Genomic DNA, 22583 nt, shown 5'->3' on the forward strand with positions numbered 1-22583 from the left:
ATGTAAAAATAAATAAATAAATAAATACATTTAGACAAATTTATTGAAAATATATGGAGAACTTGACATTTCTGAACAACGAAACACAAATTATGAACAAGTCCAGACTAGAGGGAAAACAAAACTGACTCTTAATGGGAAAGAGGACAGGGATGGGTCACTTAACATTAAGATCAACCAATCCAGGAAAACAGTCATCTGTAAAATCCCAAAAAACCAACTTTAAACAAAATAGATTCATGCATCCTCTTAAATGAGGTGGTTAAGATCCAATGCTCAGTTCTAAAATGTTAAACTTTCATCTATGTCTTGAAATACACAGCCAAAAGCAAATGGACCGCAGAACTCATGGAGGGACAGTTATATTGATATAAATATTATAGTCATATTCACCTGCGGTGCAGAGGATGTCGACAGCTTTGAGGGAGGGGGACTCCTCTGTACTGACCAGCTCTCTGCCAGCTCTCTTCACCTTCTCCAGCTGCACCAAGCGCTCTGCCAGCTCATCCTGTAACAGCTACAGACAGAGAAACAAATCCCAGGTTCAGCCACGAGCTTACCAGGAAGTTCAACAATAATGAATGAATTTAACTTTTCAAATTGACACTTATTTTTTTAAACCACTTTAATTTCCTGAATGAATCCGATGACTGATTTGAGCTCATTACACCAGAATCTATTTTTGTATCTAGGGCAGGAGCTAACTATCAATTAATTATCGATTAATCTTTCAATAAATGCTTTTTCAAGTAAGCGACTGCTTGTTTAGTCTATAAAACATCACAAATAATAAAAAATGCCCCTCATAAGTTCCCCAAAACCCCGCATTAATTTCATAACTATATAATTGGTCTAGATCTGGATCGCTAACATTCTATCATACTTTTCTATACACAAATGATGACTTTGTCTTTAAGTCAATTTTATTATGTTTCTCACATGTACCTGTTAAACCTGTTGTGTGTGTGTGTGTGTGAGAGAGAGAGTGTGAGAGTGTGTGAGTTTCACTGACTTGTACTTGTCGCAGTGTGTTCTGCAGAGTCTGGGGGTCTGTCTCCCCGCTGGGCTTGACTATGCTCTGGTTCTGTTCCTGTGTGCTGAGCCAGGAGTGGAGGGACACTGCCTCGTCCTGGTACTGCTGGTACCGCTCCAACAGACCAGACAGACGGCCACCCAGCTCCGATGACTACATGCAGGGGAGACACAGGGTGGTGTGGGGATAAGAGAAGAAATTCATGTTATGGAGTAACGGTCTTAACTTCAGCTCATTTGTCAGTCCCACTTTTTGCAAAGCCACCACAAGGCTTTCATTATTTTGGTGAATTATAACCATAAAGAAGAAGAAATAAAATACAAAATATAGCTGCAAGCAGCAGAAAGCGGGTGCCAAGTGGAATAGGTCATAGATAGTCTTGACCTCCAGTGACCTTTTTGTGCGGCCTAGTAAAAATGCTTCTAAAAAAAAAACACCAGTGGACTGTAGTGGCAAAAGAGACAAAGTTTGGTTCAAGTAAGAAAGAGTTTAAGAGCAGGGGTCATTTGAAAGTTTTTTTGCATAATAGTGCCTCCATGAGGTGCAGCTACTCCATTAAGTGTGCATGGCCTCTGGGCCTAATATTGATCTTGCACACAACACCTGGTGACAATTGGACCAACTGTTTAGGAAATTTGCCTACTTCCTGTTGAGGTGGCATTTGACAGTTGTACGCTTCTGCATTTGGCGGCCATATAAGTTTGGAATTTCAGAACTCTTTTGATAACTATGAATAAACAGTGTCCAATGAAAATAAAAAAGCAAGTTTGGTTCAAATAGAAACAGTATAGTAGGCGATAGAAAAAATAGGTTTCCCACTATATCCAATATGGCGGACATCCAGTATGGCTGACACACCAGACTTATGGGATAGTGATTTGGGCATGGATAGAAATGTCATAAGGTGTACGTTTGACAACTTTCAGTCAAACGGTGATGGGGATATACACAACTACTACATGTAGCAACATTAGTCTGATTACTGTAGTGCCCCCATGGTGGCCGATCAAAATAAAAATAGACCCTCACAGTGTGGACCCGTGACCTTGATAATCAGCAAGTTTCATTCCAATCGACCTAATTTAACCCCAACTCAAGGCTCCTGAAAGTTGAATGGACCATCTCTGATCTGACCTAAATATTATTCCAGTCCCCATAAGGCTCACCTTGGTGTGTAAGGTAGTGTATCGGTGGTTGGCATCCTGTAGCTTGTCTGTCACCAGCTGCTTGGTGCTTTCCAGAGCAGGGTCTGAACCACCAACTTGCTCCACAGCTCCCTGGACTGAATCCAGAACCTTCTGCCCGGATATAGACACAAAGCGCAGGTCTGCCTTGTGGCAAATCACATCCTCTGCAAGCTGAAGGAGAAAAAAACACCGGTCAATAACATAAAAAATTTAGTCAACAATATAAATGTCAGGCAATGATATTAACAATATCAGCTGGAAGAAAAAACAAGTTCAAATTGGTCTTAAATGTGATATAAAATGCATCGTGTTTCAGGTGTTACATGAATGTGTGTAACTGTAGGAATATGAGGCTGTGAAAAACAATAATCTGTGTGCTCAGTCAAACTTCATAATGGATAAAAAAAAACATTAGAAAAAAACAAAGCCAATATAAATGAATGACAAAATGAGAAAATGTGGTTTAGATGTTTAGGTTTGAACTCGAGGCTGGCTGCATGAAAATCAACTGTTGTGAGTTACACTCTGTTATAAAACTCATAACACTGTATAATATAATCTAAGAAAATGAGAGGAATATAATGACGTTTGAGGAATATCATAATGATTCAGGCAGGATTCACCTTTTTGTGTTCCTCCAGCCTGCCTTTCAGCTCCTGCGCATCAGATTCTCCTTCCCCCAGGGAACGGAGCTCCTGTTCGCTCTGTTCCAGCCACGTCCACAGACCTCCATGTTCCTGGAGGAACTTTGCCAACTCGTCTCTTAGAACCTCAGACTTCCTCAAACGGTCCTGAAAAAAAAATGTAGTTGTAGCAGTTGGTCGATTTTCCTTAAAGATATTCTCAGGAGTTTGCCTTAGGATGCAAAATGTGGGAGGACAATTTATCTCTTGTAATCAAATGCTGATGCTCTCTTGTCGATACTTGTAGGACCTTTGTTTTGGTTAGCTAATAGAAGTTGTTCATTCTATTTATTGTGACAATATAGGAAAAGCATGCAAAATTATAAAAAACACAACTTATTCATTTCAAGTCTTAGTCAAGATTAAGTGAAGTCTAAGGTCAAGTTGCGTCTTTTTTTAAAAATGTTAACCAAGTAAGTCCAAAATCATCAAATGTTCACCTCATACCCAACTCAAGTTACATCATATAAAGTCCACCACCTCTGGTAAATTCGGTCGACTTATCTGCAGCAACCAAACTATGGAGCCACCTTCTCTATTGCTTAGTCCACACATACACGGGTAATTTTGAAAACGTAGCTTTTCTAATGTGTTTTGGCCTTTCGTCCACACGCAAACTGCGTTTTAGGTAAATGAAAACAGACTTTTGGAATACGCCCTCGGACGGAGATTTTTAAAAAAAGTCCTTGTGGGTCAGGAATTTTTTAAAGAACGATGGAGGAAAAAACCCCCATTTTCAAAATTACCTGTGTACGTGTGGACTAGGCATACACTCACTGGCCACTTTATTAGGTACACCTTGCTAGTACCGGGTTGGACCCCCCTTTGCCTTCAGAACTGCCTTAATCCTTCGTGGCATAGATTCACCAAGGTACTGGAAACATTCCTCAGAGAGTTTGGTCCATATTGACATGATAGCATCACGCAGTTGCTGCAGATTTGTCGGCTGCACATCCATGATGCAAATCTCCCGGTCCACCACATCCCAAAGGTGCTCTATTGGATTGAGATCTGGTGACTGTGGAGGCCATTTGAGTACAGTGAACTCATTGTCATGATCAAGAAACCAGTCTGAGATGATTCGAGCTTTATGACATGGCACGTTATCCTGCTGGAAGTGGTCATCAGAAGATGGGAACACTGTGGTCATAAAGGGATGGACATGGTCAGCAACAATACTCAGGTAGGCTGTGGCGTTGACACGATGCTCAATTGGTACTAAGGGGCCCAAAGTGTGCCAAGAAAATATCCCCCACACCATTACACCACCACCACCAGCCTGAACCATTGATACAAGGCAGGATGGATCCATGCTTTCATGTTGTTGACGCCAAATTCCAACCCTACCATCCGAATGTCGCAGCAGAAATCGAGACTCATCAGACCAGGCAACGTTTTTCCAATCTTCTATTGTCCAATTTTGGTGAGCCTGTGCGAATTGTAGCCTCAGTTTCCTGTTCTTAGCTGACAGGAGTGGCACCCGGTGTGGTCTTCTGCTGCTGTAGCCCATCTGCCTCAAGGTTCGACGTGTTGTGCGTTCAGAGATGCTCTTCTGCATACCTCGGTTGTAATGAGTGGTTATCTGAGTTACTGTTGCCTTTCTGTCAGCTCGAACCAGTCTGGCCATTCTCCTCTGACCTCTGGCATCAACAAGGCATTTTCGCCCACAGAACTGCCGCTCACTGGATATTTTCTCTTTTTCGGACCATTCTCTGTAAACCCTAGAGATGGTTGTGTGTGAAAATCCCAGTAGATCAGCAGTTTCTGAAATACTCAGACCAGCCCATCTGGCACCAACAACCATGCCACGTTCAAAGTCACTTAAATCACCTTTCTTCCCCATTCTGATGCTCGGTTTGAACTGCAGCAGATTGTCTTGACCATGTCTACATGCCTAAATGCATTGAGTTGCTGCCATGTGATTGGCTGATTAGAAATTTGCATTAACGAACAGTTGGACAAGTGTGCCTAATAAAGTGGCCGGTGAGTGTATATCTCATTTACTTATGTCACTCATATAGAGGCACCAGAATTAAATTGAGACTGATTAAAAAAAACAAAAACTCCGCATTGTGGCCTTGGAAAAAGCACGAGGCTGAACCAGAATCTATATCCTCTCCCTCAGACCTTATTAAACAGCTACAAGTCTAAGAACGCCTCCTTGGGTCACACAGCGTCAGCGATGTCATATCATTTTATTGTCAGCACACAGACATGTACTGATACCATACAGTACCTGACAGATTTGGAGCTTATCCTGATGCTGTGACTGGAGCTGGTCTATGGCTGCCCGGAGCCGCTGCTTCTCCTCTGGAGGGACGGCAGCGTCCGGCTGATCCAGGAGGGAGCGTGCTGACTGGGTGACCTGGAGCAGCTGGGCCTGCTGGGCTTGGAGCTGCTGTAGTTCCAACTGGGGGGGGGGGGGGGGTCAAAGGTCATGAGGTCATAAGATAAGATGAGCATTAGAAAAAGAAACATGCTGAAGTAAGAAATAAAAAGTTTATTAATAATTTCTTGGAAGATGAAAAAGTTTAATAAAATGGTCAAAAGGCCAAAAGCTTATTAGACTCAACACTAAAAGAAAGAGTGTAAGGACTGAAAATGTTTTCATATCTGGCTTTATAACAGGAAATAAAACCAGATCAACTTATGAATGTTAAAAACCAAGAAGCTTGAAAAGTGTTCTTTGAAAGAGCACTAAGAAGCTTGAAAAGTGCTGTGAGATCAATATTTAATTGGGCAAAGTTTAACAAAATGAGCTTCTTCGAGTCGAAATATTCCTTTCTTTGTTTTTATGTATTATGAAAATAGAAACAGAGCACATAAGGAACTGATTAAAAAAAAAACAGATTGGAGTAACACCTGCAGCATGTCTGTGCGTGACCGGAGAGTGCCCTCTGGCTGTGTGGAGGACAACGGGGCATCAGTAACATCTAAGGCGGCCTCAAACCCAGCTCCTCCCCTGCCAGGCTGGTCAAGGGAGGACAGGTCTTCTAACAGAGAATCTATCTTTGCCTGGGTCTCCTGGAGCTCCTCCACTGCCTTGGCCTGGAAGAGGAGAAGAGAAGAAAAAGTTCTTTCTACAGCCACTTAAGTGTGATACTAATATGTTATCAGAATGTAACTGATGTCACAGCAGTTACATTCAATGCAGCTTCATAAACAACTAAGTTATTTTGTTTTTGTCCAAATTGGGGTTTTTTTTGTTTTTTTTTTGCATTTTTGAACTTAAGTCTGAAATAGTGTCTGTGCATAACTGTAGTCCACTGACTTCCGGTTTCTACTGCAGCAGTCATACCAGTTTCCTGTTTGTTGGCGTGTGCTATTGATAATGGCATATTTTTTGCGACGCCTGCAAGATTTACCACGGATAAATGTCAACGACATGCATAGAATTGTCGACAAACTTTCACCTGCATCTACCAGCAAACGGGTGAAAAGTTTCAAGTTGCACATATCAAGTTACGCCCACAATTCCATCCGTCTGCTCATCCTCATAATTGTGGACGTAACTTGATATGTACAACATAAAACTTTTCACCCGTTTGCTGGTAGGTGCAGGTGAAAGTTTGTCGGCAATTCTGTGCTTGCCGTTGACATTTATCCATGGTAAATCTTGCAGGCATCGTTAAAAATATGCCATTGTCGCCAACAGGAAACTGGTATGACTGCTGCAGTAGAAACCAGGAAGTCAGTGGACTACAGTTATGCACAGAGCCCATTTCATCTGTTTTTTCTATGAAACTATGCACAGGGCTTAAGTAATTCACTTCAATTTAGCCAGTACAATTCAGCAACCTCTGCTAGCCATCACTAGTCAAAGTATGCTTCAGCAAAGCTGAAATATCCAAAACAGCAACTTTAATAGAGAATTATATAGTGTACTGCACCCTGTATGCACTGCTGATATTGTATGTAAATACCACAAGTCCAGATAGTAATCTGTCAAATGGATTGGTGAGAATATGACTTTTTTAAACTTCTTCATTTTGACCCTTGGAGCCATCCTTATGTGAGCCGCTCTGGATCACATGGCAAATGAGTGACACAGACATGATCCTCCGTCATCTCCTCACCCTTTGTGTGTTCTGATGCATGGTGGTGCTGATAGCCGTGTCCAGCTCAGTCAACGAAGTATTAGCGGAGTCCGTTAGGGCGGCGTACTGCTCCTTCATCTTACTCAAAGTTCCCTGGAGGTTCTCCCGCTCCTCCACACTCAGAATGTCTCCTCGCTCCGCCAATAAGTCCTCCACCAAGCGGATGGTCTCAGCCACACCCTCCCGTTTTGTTTGGAGGTCCTTATGTAAATCCTAGTGTGGGGGGGGAGAGAGAGAGAGAGAGAGAGAGAGAGAGAGAGCAAGATGGGAAATGATAGAGTTAAGATGTTTTTGATCTATATTCATTTGGACTTTGAACTATACTAATCAAGTATAAACGTAATCTAAAGTAGATTATATGAAACACATTACTTTTTTCCAATGTAATCTTTGTATAGGAGTAACAAAACTAAAGTGCAAACATGGATATGAACATACCATAACGGATGTTTTTTTTATATATAGAATTAGACATAAGAAGAGTTGGGAGTAGATATAGTGGTGGGAGTTAGACCACACTGCTGTGTAAGTTGTATGCATGTACGGATGTATGTACAAACCCCAATTCCAATGAAGTTGGGACGTTGTGTAAAACGTAAATAAAAACAGAACACAATGATTTGCAAATCCTTTTCGACCTATATTCAGTTTACCACTGTGTTACATCACCTTTCCTTTCAACAACACTCAATAAGCGTTTGGGAACTGAGGACACTAATTGTTGAAGCTTTGTAAGTGGAATTCTTTCCCATTCTTGTTTGATGTACGACTTCAGTTGCTCAGTCTGGGGTCTCCATTGTCGTATTTTGCGCTTCATAATGCGCCACACATTTTCAATGGGGGACAGATCTGGACTGCAGGCAGGCCAGTCTAGTACCCGCACTCTTTTACTACGAAGCCACGCTGTTGTAACATGTGCAGAATGTGGCTTGGCATTGTCTTGCTGAAATAAGCTGGGACGTCCCTGAAAAAGACGTCCCCTGGATGGCAGCATATGTTGCTCCAAAACCTGTATGTACCTTTCAGCATTAATGGTACCTTCACAGATGTGCAAGTTACCCATGATGCCATGGGCACTAACACACCCCCATACCATCACAGATGCTGGCTTTTGAACTTTGCGCTGATAACAATCTGGATGGTCCTTGTCCTCTTTAGCCCGGAGGACACGACGTTCATGATTTCCAAAAACAATTTGAAATGTGGACTCGTCAGACCACAACACACTTTTCCACTTTGCGTCAGTCCATCTCAGATGAGCTCAGGCCCAGAGAAGCCGGCGGCGTTTCTGGGTGTTGTTGATATATGGCTTTCGCTTTGCAGGGTAGAGTTTTAACTAGCACTTGGAGATGTAGCGACGAACTGTGTTAACTGACGATGGTTTCCCCAAGTGTTCCTGAGCCCACGTGGTAATATCTTTTACAGAATGATGTCAGTTTTTAATGCAGTGCCACCTGAGGGGTCGAAGGTCACGGGCATTCAATGTTGGTTTTCGGCCTTGCCGCTTACGTGCAGAGATTTCTCCGGATTCTCTGAAACTTTTGATGACATTATGGACTGTACATGATGAAACCCCTAAATTCCTTGCAATTGTATGTTGAGAAACGTTGTTCTTAAACTGTTGGACTATTTGCTCACGCAGTTGTTCACAAAGTGGTGAACCTCACCCCATCCTTGCTTGTGAACGACCGAGCCTTTCAGGGATGCTCTTTTTACACCCAATCATGACACTCACCTGTTTCCAATTAACCTGTTCACCCGTGGAATGTTCCAAACAGGTGTTTTTTGAGCATTCCTCAACTTTCCCAGTCTTTTGTTGCCCGTCCCTGCTTCTTTGAAACGTGTTGCAGTCATCAAATTCAAAATGAGTGAATATTTGCAAAAAACAATAAAGTTTATCAGTTTGAACATTAAATATCTTGTCTTTGTAGTGTATTCAATTGAATACAGGTCGAAAAGGATTTGCAAATTATCGTATTGTTTTTATTTACGTTTTACCAACGTCCCAACTTCATTGGAATTGGGGTTTGTAGATCCAGTAGGTTGAAATACTGCAGTGATAACATTGTGATAAATGGTATCCAACTGAACCAAAGCAGTCTAATATCGTTGGAAGAATCTTTTGCCAGTTTTTTGTGTGCGGTTTTACTGGACAATATCTTTATTATATATTTATTAATGTACACAACATATAAATATACTTTATTTTACTCATACTTATGTTAATTTTTACTCTTTAGAGAAAAGAGTTGGATACCTTCAGTTCCTTCTGCTTCTGCTGGAGTGTGCTCACGTCACCTGACTCTGATCCAGCTCTCTGACTGGCCAGCACGCTGGCAGCTCCAGCCAACCACATGGTGAGGCCTTCTAGTTTCTGGGAGCACTCAGCTTTCTGCTGCTGGACCACCTGATCAACAGAAAAGGAGGGAGAGAAGAAGAGAGAAGGTGGAGAAAAAAGAAGACGACCCACAGCGGAGCAGAGTGAGTACTAATGATTTTCATCTTTAATAATATCAAACAGTTTATCTGTAACAACCCTTTTACTCTCCTTATGTGACACGAGCACAGCCTTTGACATATACTCATCCTCAAACAACACAATTCAGGTGCACACTTGTCCCCTAAACCCTTTTCTGTGTAGTGCACACTGTGCCAAGCTTTGAGCAGATTGTGTCCAGAGTTCACACTGATGCGCAGACAAACACACAGACATCCAATATAACTCCTTATTGACAATTCAGTCAAGCCACAACGAACAACACTGAGACAAACAAATATTTATTTATGTGCCATTTCCCCCCCCACTTTCTCTAAATTACTATAGAAAAACCAGGGGGGGGAAAGCAAAGCACTTTAGCCAGCGAGGCTTTGTTGCTACTAAATCTCTAGACTTTCTCCAACCGTGGTATGAGCGAATTCCTTCAATGGCAATCTGGAAGAGCAAGGCAGACAGATTAATAACAAACACACACATTAGAGAGACACATGCAGAGGGCAGCAAAAACTTTGGCATAGAAGCCTATGAAGTAGTAGTAATGGTAAGTGTGATGATAATGTAGAGTAATAAAGTTTTGTGTAGCAGGAGCAGCGGTGGTTGACTATTAGCACATACTGTCTGATGGTTTTGAAAGAATGGGCTTGATGTGACAGTGATGACGGACACTATGAAGCTGTGAGGTTAGCTTGTTTACATACAATTTGGTGACAGTTTATAGTGGATGATTGAGCTGAATCTCCAATGGGTTGAATGTGATTTTATGAGGCATGGGTGCTAATAATGCTTGTCAAAAGTGCTAAGCAAAAATGGTGTGTGCGAGCGAGCAGGATAATGTTACAGCGTGAGCAACGACGTAATGAAATTCTACAATATACATTCAAGATGGCTGCTCATGTCGACAATGTACTGGTGAGTAGTAGCACAGTATTAAAAATCAATCCATCTCGCTTGTTTAACACGACCGTCTTTGTCCAAACCTCTCTCTCCCTCGCACTCTGCCTCTCTCTCTCCTTTTCCACCTCTTCTTTCAGCCTCTCCCTCTGCTGCTGCTCCTCGTCCCTATCCCTCTGGGCAGAGAGTGCCTCGGTATGGGCCTGGGCTTGGCCGGAGGCCCGGTGGAAGGCCTTCTGAAGCAGCTGGAGTTGCCCAAGGAGGTGCCGGCTCTGCTCAGGGGCCAGGTCCTGAGCCCGCTCGGAGATAAACACCTGGATGTCAAAGACCACGTCGTTGACCTTGTTGGAGCAGGCAGTAAGAGAGGACTGGAGGTTCTGTGTGAAAGAAAAGAGAAGAAGGGCTTTGAAAGAGGAAAACTAATCCTGTGTGAGCTCAAACTGCATGGCACCAAAACTGACCTAGTTAGAAGGTCTGCTCCCAGTGGGACCACCCAGTGTTAAAGGTCCCATGAAATGGCATTTAAAGCACCACAAACTTCCATGATTTGACTCACTTTTCAAAATGGAAAAAAAAAATGGATGGGTGGGATTTTGTGAGAGAAGGGAGTTTGCTTTGAGTGACAGTCAGTAATCACAGGGCATTTTTACAGGACTGTCGATATTACTATGCTGCTGCCTAGTTTAAATTTGGTAGTAAAAGATCACTCGCCTTCTTAATCTTGCTCCTATTCATTGTACATTTTTGTTAGTGTACACCTGCAAGTGCACAATGATATAACCCAAAAAATACTGTAGTAGTCAGGAAAAGAAAAAATATATTTCTGAACAGAAAAAAAAAGTAGTTCAAGGTATTGCATAGAAATTTTTGCGAAACCATTCACAAAAATCTCTTCAGATTTACTGAAACAATAGATACATATATTTGTAGTGTGTGAAGCCATGGACTGAATTTTGCTTTGGATGTATGTAATTATGTAAATCATAATTTCAAGTGTTTAATCAGCACTGGTTTGGAGGACTAGTCCATATACCTTAGGAAAAAGAAACTTGTATTTCAAGTGTTAATTAGTGCTTTTATGGATTTAGATTATGTAGCGCCATGCTGTTATGTGCTGCATTTACAATTAGCACCACAAACGATAATTCCTTTAGAACTCTTTTATATTACCTGGCAGTGCTGGAGCTGCTGTGTCAACTGATCAGTTTTCACTGTTCCCTCCTTTCCTGTTACCCCTCCATCCATCTGAGCCTCTGTCTCTCTAAGCCAGGAGAGTAACTCCTCCACTCGTCCTCCCAATGTCTTCTGTTCAATTGTTAGTGCCTCCTGAGAGACAGAAAGAAAAAAAATCCTGAACCATCACAAAACGACAAAATGTCAATGTGTAAAATCCACAAATCAGTCTCACACACCAGTCCAATAAAATACAATGAGGAAATAGGCTCCAGCATCCCCGCGACCCGACTTCGGATAAGCGGCTTGGGTAATGGGATGGATGGAAATACAAATGGGACATTTGAATTAATGCCGGTTTATCCCACTAATGGCAACAATGGTTCCAAGCCACTGCAGTTACAAATTAACTCTATACAGTATCCTCAATATTTCATTCTGATTCACTTTAGGACAGATTCTTTACCTTGTAGGAGTCTCTGTGGTCTCGTAAGCCTTGTAGAATATTGTTTGAAACACCTCTGGCGGCCTCGTATCCACGAGCCAAGCTCCGCCCATCCTTCTCCAGGGCCAGTAAGAGCTGGTTAGGGACATCTTTGGGGCGGGGCTTGAGCAGTCGCCCAACAGCCTCCAGTTCCTTGTTGACCTCTGGTTCTAAGTCATGTAGCTCAAGCTCCAGAGCCTGGGAAAGGGAGCATTGTTATTAACATTGTTTGATTACCAAAGCTTAATCAGCTTTACCCCTTTGTTTCAAAGCAGTTACAAAATGTTCTGTTCAACCTGGAAATGAGTAAACCAATATAACAAATTAAAAATATGGCATTACAGCAGCAATGGAGACTGATATTCACTGTGTAAACCAGTATAATTATTCTTTTACCTCCGTCTGTCTGATGATGTCATCCAGGGTGATAAGGCCACGGCCAATAGACTGCTGTTGCTGCTGTTTGAGGCGGACCTCTATGTGCCTCACCATGGAGACAAGGGCCACGATTCGCTGATCGTGTTCCAAGCATTCCTGGCGGATTAATGGAGACTGCAGGAACATGATGGCAGAAAAAAAAAAATTGAAAGTCAGTGAAACTACCACTAACTTTCGGCTGCTCCCGTTAGGGGTCGCCACAGTGGATCAGTGAATGAGGATTGAAATTAATTCTTGAAAATAAATCTAAATATCTGAAATCTGTTAAAACTCACAAAGTGATTAGCTTTGCCTACCTTGCCAGTCTTAGCTCTGCTCCTCTCTTTCCTTATATCTATCTCATCAATCTCTTCATCCTCCTCCTCACCCCAGCTCTCAGTGATTGTGTCAGATGCAGGGATCTCTGTTGATTCAGACTTAGTCAGAATGTCCTCTGAAGGCAAGGGTGATGATTCTGAAGACTCTGGATGTTTCTGTTCCTTTTCTGAAGCTTTTGATTCAGAAACAGTCTTGCTTTCAGTTGGTTGAGGTTGTTGCCGTTTCCTCTTTTTCTCTTTCTCAGTGATTTTATCGGCTTGTGTGTTGAGATGAACAGACACTGCTGTTGGCTGGATATCTGGTTTAGAAATTATAACCTCCTGAGGAAAGTCAGCGTAATCAACAACATATTGGGTTTCTGAATGGAAAGACCGTTCAGGGGGGCCAACCGGCAGATGTTTATCCTCTTCAACATGAAGCTGTGCCTCCTCTGAAAGGTTAATTCCCATCATCTGTACCTGCTCCTCAATAAGAGCCATGGGATTTTCTGCAGCACCTGCAAAATTCTTCTGCATACTTTCACCTCCCTTCGCACTCACTGTAGAGGCAGTCATTTTGTTTGCCTCATCACCACTTGGAGGCCAGGTGACATCACTATCTGATTGAGCACCACTTTGCCTGCCTATTCTCTGCTTATCACTGGAAGCCTTGCTTTCTAAAGCTGCTTTTGTTGTCACTTCTGGAGATAATGTTACTACTGTCTCCTCAAAATCTGATTTTTTAGCAGCCAGTGGCTTCTCAGTTCCAGATGGAACTTTATCTGTGACTTTTGGTATCTTGGACTTTTTGTTTTTGTTTTTTCGTTTCCCTTGTTTAGTCTTGTCAGGCTGGTCTATGTCTATCTCGCCAGGCTGGTCTGATGGCGCCTCTTCTTTTTCTTCCTCTCCCTTTCCAACAATGCCCTTCTCAATTTTCTCTTCATATGAATCCTCTGATATACTTTTTTCTACACTGCCAGCCTCCATAACAGAGGGTGTCTCCACACTCATCATCAACCTCCGACTGCCCTCTTTGCTCACAACTTCCTCCCTCTCTTTAGAGATACCATCAGTTCTCTTTCCACTTTCATCTTTAACAGGATGACTGCCAACATCAGCCTTAGTCAAAGGAGCCTCTACCTTTGCATCTCTGACAGTCACCCCCTGAATCTCCTTCTTCCCCAACTCTTTGCGTAGTGCCTCTAGCTCAACAGCAGCCTGCTTCTCGCTCACTCCTTTCTCAAACACCTTCTTCAGAATGCTCTCTTTAGCCTTCAATATCAAGGCAGCTTTCTCGCTGTCTGGTAGGTTTGATCTCTGTGGCAATTCTTCACCCTTCTTAGTGCTCTCCACCTTGACATCGCTTAGTTTTTGAGAGATAGCATCCTCTCCCTCTTTTTCTTTTACAATGCAGGTGGTCTCCTTTCTCTTCTCAACTTTATTCTCTTCTTTCATAACATGCTTTTGGTCTTTTGACAGTTTGTTTTGTGTGTCATCTTTTTCAGATTCAGCACTATGATGTCTAAATTCTTGGGGGACTGGAGCAATGTCCTGTTCTTGGTTTTCAAAATCATCTTGAACCTTCATCCTCCCGTCACTCTCTGCTTCCGAATTGGGAAACCCTTCTTGTGCCGACTGATCTGGAGTCTGTGATCTCTTACCTTTCTCTTGTGATTTAACAACATTTGTAACTGTGTCAACAGTCTTTGCGTGCCTTTCAATTTCTGTGTCTGCTTGCTTTGTTTCGGAAGGAAGAACCAGTTTCTTCACAAATTGTTGTTCACTGTCATTCTCACTACTCTTTCCTTTCTTCTTGTTCTTTTTCTTCTTCTTGCTCTTGCTTTCTGTATCTTTAGACTGTAGAGCCAGCACCTGGTCTGACTGTTGGGCATCAGTAATGACTCTGACCTCTATACTCACCAATGTTTCATCCTTCACTTCAACAACCTTCTCCTCTGCACTCTCCTCATGTTCTGATGCTTCATCACTCTTCTCTTTGTTTTCCTCTTCACTTAGAGCTGAAACTTCTCTTCTGTCTTTACTTGTCCTGACATCTGTTGTTGCAGAATCTGCCAGAGAGGTACTCTCATCAGCTGAACTACACTCCTTTTCAGCAAAATTTTCAGGTTGTCTTCCTGACTTAATGGAGACCATCTCCTCTGTGACCTGGGCCTGTGGATCTTTGCTTGTAGTATCGGTGACATGAGCCTGAAGGGAATCTTCTGTTGATAATGCACGTTCAAAGCTTAAGCTCTCCTTTTGTTCCTCAACTGCCTCTTTCTCTCTCATTTGCAGTGATTCATCTGGCCACTCCTGTGGAAGCTCCCCTGATTTATGAATATTTTTCTGAGGTTCAATCTCCTGAATTGCTTGCTGTATCCTTTTCTCAACATTGCTGGCAAACTGAGACAACAGGGCAACTGACTGGTCTGGTTCATCTGTGACTTTCTCTCCCACCAACAGTTGATCATATGTTCCCTCCTCTTCTTCCTCCACAGTAGCTTCATGAAACAGTGGCAGTGCTGTAACATAGGTCTCCTCAGAATCTTCTGTGACTACCCTGAACCCTTTTTCTGACTCTTGGGATCCAAGAGTAGGCTCATCTCTTCCATATGACATTTTTCCCTGGCTGTCTGAGACTGGGCTAGACACTGACAATGTGACAGCTGGGCTGTAGGTGTCGCTTGTTGAGGTAACTGGTGTAGAGCTATGCTCATCCTCACCTTCTGATTTCATGGGAGCCAAGCTCTCCTGGATTTCTGCAGCCATGTCTCTTGATATCAGCCCTGCTGTGATGGCATCCTTTAGACTAGAGACTCTTTGGCCTGTGGTCGGATCAACTAAGCCTCCTTTCATAATCTGATTGGTGGCGATTACCTTGACCATATCTTCCAAAACTAATCCTCTCTCTAAGGCTTCAGGCAGAGGTATTCTATCTCCACTAATGACATCAATGATTCCTCCACTGTCTGCCTGGCTCTGGAGCAGACGTAGTGCTGGAACTGGGTCAACTTGATTGGATGTGATAGCTTGAGGAAGGGTCAAAGTGTCACCTGTTTGCTTATTCTTAACACCTGTGAATGCTTTCAACACTAGGAAGCGTTTTCCCGTCTCAATGTCTATCTCACCCTGATGTACAAGATCAGAGTATGGCACAATTTGGACAGTCTTGGGATCAAGCACCCCTTGTGTTACACCAGAAGAAGCCATGGCTTCCTTGGCAATGCTCTCATCCAGCAGGCCCTTAGAAACTGCATCAGTGAGGGTCAGTCTTGTTCTTGTCTCGGGGTCCATAATGGTGCCAGTGGATGCCTGTAAAAGTGCAGCCTCTGAGTGTGATGAGAGGCTGACTTTCCCTTGGTAAACCCACTCTAGTTCTTCTAATCCAGAAGCAATGGAACGGTCAACGAGCCCTCTTTCTACAGCATCAGAAACAGTCAACCTCATTCCTGAATCATGGTGTATTATACCACCTTCAGCCACCTGTGTTGACAATGCCTGGTATGCATCCTCTGGCCTGATTAACCCCTTTTGAATGGCCTGCTCTACTGGAACAGGGGACTTAGTTTGGGGGTCAACAACTCCCTCCATCTGAAGTTGTAATGTGGCCTTAGTGAGAGCTGCTTCTGGATTTGTGGTCTTTCCTCTGCATGCCTTCTCTAGCATCACCAATGCCTCTCTTTGATTATCCTCTACTAGCCCCATCTTGGCTGCAAGAGTGACTGAAACTTTCTTATCCCTGCGTGGATCAACAATACCCCCTGCAGCCACCTGGGCCTCCAGAAGACGAGCAGCAGTGCTGGGGTCAATTAACCCTACCCGTGCTGCCTCCCTCAAACCAAGTATTTCCTTTTTTTCTGCATCTAACACTCCAGATAAGTTTTTTTCTGACTTCAACACACTCCACATCAAATCTTCATCTAGAAGACCTTCCTGCATCACATCCTCCATACTGAGTGACTCACCACTGCTGATATCAAGGAAGCCACCAAAAAGACCAGCCTGGGCCATTAGTTTCACTGCGGTGTGGCCAGGGAGGATACCCTGGGCTACTGCCTCATCTGGGAGAAGCCGCTCCCCTTCTTCTGTCATCAAACCACCTTGTTTGAGCTCAAGGGCTAACCTTTTCAGTGCAGCGTCATCTTCAGTCTCTTCCACTACCAACTCTGAAAGAGCAACCTTGGGTACCCCAAGTTGTAATTTCTCCTCTCTGATAGAGGTAATTTGTTTGAAACTTTCCAAGACAGGTTGAGTATGTTTTACAGGTTTCTCATTTTCTGAAGACAATGAATCAACAGTTTTATCACTTTGTGTAGCTGGAGCAACAGATTCTTTCACTCTGGATGATTGAGATGATGGCAGAATCTCTTCTGTCCAAAGTGGTCTTGAGTCTGTCCCTTTGTCTACTGTGGATGCTACTGTTGTCTCCCTGTCCACAATTTTTCCAGCATCAATGCATTTAATTGGTGAGATACCCTCTAGTGTATCTTTCTCCTTGGTTTCTGAATCAACAACTGATAGCCAATTTTCAAGTGAATCTTTTGTGATTTCTTTTCCAGGTTTACTAGTGGTGGCCTTGATAATTTTCATACCGATTAGTTCTTTTTCATCATCCACTCTGCCCTCTTCTTCATTTTTCCCATCTCCAGCACTGATGGCTGACTCACTCACTTCAATCATCTTTGGCTTGGCCTGTGATATGATGATTTGTTCGCTATCGTCCTCTCTTCCACTGCTGCTGTCAATCATTTTGACAAAGGGAACATCATTCACTTGTGGGATTTTCTCAGGTCGTGCTTCTTCAACCCCCATTCTGTCCTCTGGGACCACACAACTGAGTTCCTTAACCTGATCAGCATATGCAGACTCTGCAGGAACCAGACCAGCAGCCTTGATTAGCTCTACCAGCTCAGGCTCAAGCAGTACTAGTCGTTTTCCAGAATGGGCATCTACATAGCTATGAGTCATCAGGTGAAAGAGCAACTTATGTTTTGCCTGTTCTTCAGGGTCCATACTATCAATTGTGTTGCTTTCCCAGAGAAACCCTGTGGTAGGAGTCCCAGAGGAGGGGGAGGATGGAGGTGGAGAGGAGCTATTAGAACTCCAGCTGAGGCGGTTAAGGGATGGCGTACCTAAGCGTTTCATGTTGGGAAGAACATCAGGGATATGGATTTCTTTAAGGACAGTGATGATTCCAGGTTGCAGGATATGTTCATTGGCCTGGTTAAGGGGCACCACCTGGGGGGTTTCTGGATTGTACAGGGCCCCAATACCATGACGCTGCCTTAGGATGTTCCTTGCCAGCTCTCCTGAGACCAAGCCCTGTTGAAGGGCCTCAGCGATGGGCAGCAGCTCTCCAGATTCGGGCCAGAGCATTCCCATGAAGGCCCACAGTGACTCAAGAACCAAAAGAGCCAAACGAGAGGAGAGAAGGTCCCTTTGAATGGCCTCCTCTAACCCTAAACGTTCTCCACTGAAAGGGTCAAGGATTCCTCCAGTTTGCAGCTGTCGTGCTAGCATGGTGCAAGCTAGATCTTGATCAATTAACCCATGACTAACAGCCTCATCAATAGTTAGACGGTGGCCAGACCGTGGGTCAGCAATACCCCCAGCAAAGAGCTGAGTTTCAAGAAGACGTACAGTAACTGTCCGATCGATCAGTCCTTCTTGTATGGCACGGAAGATGCCAACTTTCCTTCCAGAGCAGAGGCAGACAGTACCTCCAGGTTGCTGTTTAACAGGGAAGAGATGGAAACCCGAGTCTTCATTGAGGACACAGCGTTGTTGCAGCTCAGGCAGGTTTAGCTTTTCTGCTGTGTTTGGGTCAATGAGCTCCCGGCGCTGGAGCCGTGAGTGGAGTTTGTTGAAGGTTCTGGGAGTCAAAAGAGCCAACTCTCCTGCTGTGTCCAAACTTATCCCATCTCCTCTGGAATCTCTCAGCCCTCCTGTGTTCATTTGGAGTTCCAGAATACGTAGTCCCACCTCCTCTTTGATCAGCCCCTCTTCTATGGCTGCAACTACTGGCAGAATGAGCTGCTGCCGGGCTGCTATTGGTTTCATTTGGTCCACCAGATGCAAAGCATTCTGTAACTCAGATAGGAACTGGCTGGTGTGGGTGTCAATTAGGCCTTCAGCAAGACTTTGTTCTAGTGATAAGCTAAGAGGAGAGTCAGGCTGGAAAAGCCCGCCCATGATGAGCTGAGCTTCCAGGAGGACATGGCTGGTGTCCTGGTCAATAAGACCATGTTGGGCTGCTTTGGACACTGAATAGGTTTTCACAGTTCCAAGATCGATTACTCCTGCGATGACCATTCGACTCTGTAGAAAAAAAAGAAAAAACAACAATGAGTATGCAAATTTTTGCAAAAAGAAAAATACCAAGACATTCATGCAAATAAACATCACTTTGAATTCCAGTGGATTTTGTGTCAAAAACTGAGCTGTTTCACAGCTTTGTGGCAAAACTTATTGTAATATCATTGATTACTAACTTAATGGAATGGTAAATGCCTTAAAACTAAATCTAAATTTTTGTTCTTACTACACGATGGAAAGTTATCTACAAAGTGTAGAATTAATTAAATTGTAATTGGCAGAGTTGGATGTGAAAGTGAAGAAAATAAGAAATGCAAAAACTACCATTAAAAACATTGCTGCAAAAAATAATATGGAGACTAATTGGTGAAATGTTATTTTGTGAAACATATCAAGTGTTTGATCACGTTTTTTTCATATTCATACTAAAATGCAGAAATACTTACCGCTACTTTAAAACTTTAAATTAAAAGCAGTAAGCATGCTACGAAGCAAAAAAAAAAAGAAAAGCTAAGTGAGCAAGAAAGAAGCTGGAAAAAGTTAAAGTCCAAGTGAGTTTGGAATAAAAAAAAAAGATATTCAGGCGATAGGGATAGGAAAATGTATCGCACACTAAAAGTAGGTCAAATAAGGTCGCTAGCAGTGCTAAGAGAGAAAGCAAGCACCACTTACCGTACGGGTTTGTCCCGTGCTGTGTAAACACTAGTGGGGCCAGCTCACGGCTTGGCAGAGCGCGGTGCGACAGGTGAGAAGCTGGTTTATAGCATTCTGCATGCCACTCTGTCCTCTGACTAAAATGTTGAGCTAATTCTCAAGCTTCCTGGCTAAACTGATTCACTATAACACTGAGGGATTACTACTTAATAATACAGTGTGGCCTGTTAAGGCTTTGGCAACTTCTAAGGGGACTTAAGAAATAAACTGGTAAGGAAAACCTCGTTCATTTAAACCAGAAAGGCTTTGGGTAAGAATTTCTACCACTGTCCTGCCTTAAAATTCGGTCTCTCATTCTGATCCTCGGCTCAGAACTCAGATGTCCACGGTTCTCCTCTGGCAGCTGTTAGTGATTTTCAAGCAAAATGCTGGTTTAAAGTTTGACATATTAATAGTATGCATTAGACGGCACAAACAAAAAAGAACACGTACACATTCAAACACACACACTCTTGTGATCTGGACACATCATGCTCAAACGGTGATGTGAGGGTTTTGCATAGCTGGCCTTTGGTGCACACACTCGATATCAAAAGTGACTTTGTAAAACTTAATAAAATGCGTGCTTTTGCGCATACCTTAACATACAACAAAATATCAGCTGTAAAACCACACACCATTCAGCTAGGGACAAATTATGGAGAGTTTGCTTATCCACGGTGAATTACTAACAAATTATTTTTGTAAATTAGTTAAAATCCACACACATTCAATCCACTTCAGATTGATGTATCATGCAAAACAAAGGCAATTGTTTTGGACAAGGGTGAGGGTTGACTTTTAATGAACTAAACAACATTAAGTCTGCATAATGCAGTATCCAGTGTTCCACAAAACACACTTAAAAATATATCACGACATGTGTACGTAGAAAATGTATGACCGTACGAGTTTAAAGAAAAGCCATGGGTAGTAAGACCAGGGTGCTCTATTATGAACTAATTTGTGGGTCCAGAAACAAAAGTCAAACTTCATGGTGCACTTCTAAGTAGGTGACAAAAACAGAGCTTAAAGCTTTCAGTGAACTGCTAACATGACATCTGCAGCACTACTCTACTGCTGCACCACTAAGGCCACATATTAGCCAAGCTCTTAGACATGTGTATTTTTTTTATGTTGATGATACGATTATGGAGATGATATGGACAATGAGGGTGGTGATGGAATGATAACATGAGTTAACATGAGCATATTGGAGATTTGTGTGAGAGTGAGATCACTCCATGCTAAGGCCCAATTCAGACAGTATCATCCAGTGAGTCATGACACTCATTCTGTGCCAGCATTAAAAAAGGCAAAAAAATAATATTCTGTTTAATGAAACCTGGGCACCAGAATGCTGTTCATGACTATGTGTAAGATTAAATCATGTTTCAGATTATCTAATAGATAAATTATCAGATTATCTAATAGATAAGTTATTGTCTGAATCGGGACTGTGGTGTCAGTTAAACTGAACCAAGTTTATGAATTTGTAATTGAAGTGATATGTATCAAAAATACAAATGCAGTGGACAGACCAACACACAACATGCGGCATATTTCACACACTCTTTGTCACTCATACACAAACACTCAGCTAGCGAGCATGTTCCAGAGTCAAATGGACAGCTTCATGAAGATAACGCCTTCTTCACTGTGGTCGGACAAAGCTCGCGTAAGCATATTGAGGTTTAGAGACAAGCGGCAACCTCTTTTTCCTTTTGACAAAACACCTTCCTTTTGTCCATGTCTCCCTTACTTCTTGTTTCTTCATCACCCCACTCTCTCATAATCCCTTTCTTCTCTTCAGTTCTTCACCCATTCACAGTTCCCATACATTTACGCAATCTGGGCGCATCCAACTTGCTAGTGGGAGCACCAGCTTCCCCCATTTCTTTCTTTTTTTTAAAAAAAGTTCTTCTCTCAACCTCTGATGACGGGTAAAACAACCAGACTCCGCAATCAACATCAGACCAACAAAATACTCCACAAATTAAACGTTTTTTTAAAATTGTTTCACTGAAAATGTGAGAATAGTCAACAGGGGGCAACTGTGTATCCAACTAGCAAGTTTATCCCTCTTCACCCAGATGCTCTGTGTAACTCCAACCGCCCCTCCTTCTTCAAATTCTTCATCCATAAATCCCTCTGTATACTTTACCTTTCTCTCCTCCTCCTTGGCTAGCTGTTGCTCCAGCTGCTGCAGCTGTTGGGTGGAGCTTTCACACAGCTGGTTGTAGGTGGCCATCAGCTCATCCAGCTGGGCCCCAACCTGGGCTCGCTCCTCTGGAGCCAGCCTGGAGAGAAACCAAGGAAGGTCAGGGGCAGGGTGATGGTGCGTGCATGTGTGTATTTGTGTGTCTGTGCATGTGATTGTGAACTTACTTGCTGGCCTGCTTAGACATTAGAAAGACCTGGGTGCTCCTGATGGCTTCGGCAACCTCATCCTTCTTTGCTGCAAGCTGCTCAGTGATGGCCTTTAGGGCACACAAACACACAAAGAATTTTAGTGTGTGTGCCAAGCAGTTCATATTGTTGTATGTTGTGTAATGCTAAGACTGACAAAAACAAAATACAGGTCAAAGTGTTTTGTGTGATAAACAGAACTTGAATATTCTTTTCAATGTATCGATAATACATGTGTAAGTTATCTATGTGCCAGTTATTGAGAAGCAAGAAATGAAGTGCAATGCTTGCGGAGAACATACTTTTTTTCATTAGCACCGCCTAGTTTCATGTTCATACAATACACACATTCTCACCTAAAAACTGCACAATAAAAGTGCAGTCTTA

General features: G+C 42.8%; 1 protein-coding gene across 1 annotated transcript in view; it reads right to left on the reverse strand.

The window, feature by feature from the left end:
* macf1a (microtubule actin crosslinking factor 1a) overlaps positions 1–22583 on the reverse strand; it is a 302357-nt gene that overhangs the window by 131488 nt on the left and 148286 nt on the right. The window contains exons 31-45 of the mRNA XM_056298025.1: positions 22176–22267; positions 21952–22087; positions 12780–19097; positions 12442–12597; positions 12028–12243; positions 11559–11714; positions 10475–10765; positions 9258–9407; positions 6980–7213; positions 5766–5951; positions 5140–5313; positions 2844–3011; positions 2200–2391; positions 1013–1186; positions 394–517 (exon numbers count right to left, since the gene is read on the reverse strand). Of these exons, the coding sequence (XP_056154000.1) occupies positions 394–517; positions 1013–1186; positions 2200–2391; positions 2844–3011; positions 5140–5313; positions 5766–5951; positions 6980–7213; positions 9258–9407; positions 10475–10765; positions 11559–11714; positions 12028–12243; positions 12442–12597; positions 12780–19097; positions 21952–22087; positions 22176–22267 (8767 nt within the window). The remainder of the gene's footprint in view (positions 1–393; positions 518–1012; positions 1187–2199; positions 2392–2843; positions 3012–5139; positions 5314–5765; positions 5952–6979; positions 7214–9257; positions 9408–10474; positions 10766–11558; positions 11715–12027; positions 12244–12441; positions 12598–12779; positions 19098–21951; positions 22088–22175; positions 22268–22583) is intronic.

Source organism: Lampris incognitus, chromosome 18, assembly GCF_029633865.1.
Source record: "Lampris incognitus isolate fLamInc1 chromosome 18, fLamInc1.hap2, whole genome shotgun sequence".
Taxonomy (NCBI): domain Eukaryota; kingdom Metazoa; phylum Chordata; class Actinopteri; order Lampriformes; family Lampridae; genus Lampris; species Lampris incognitus.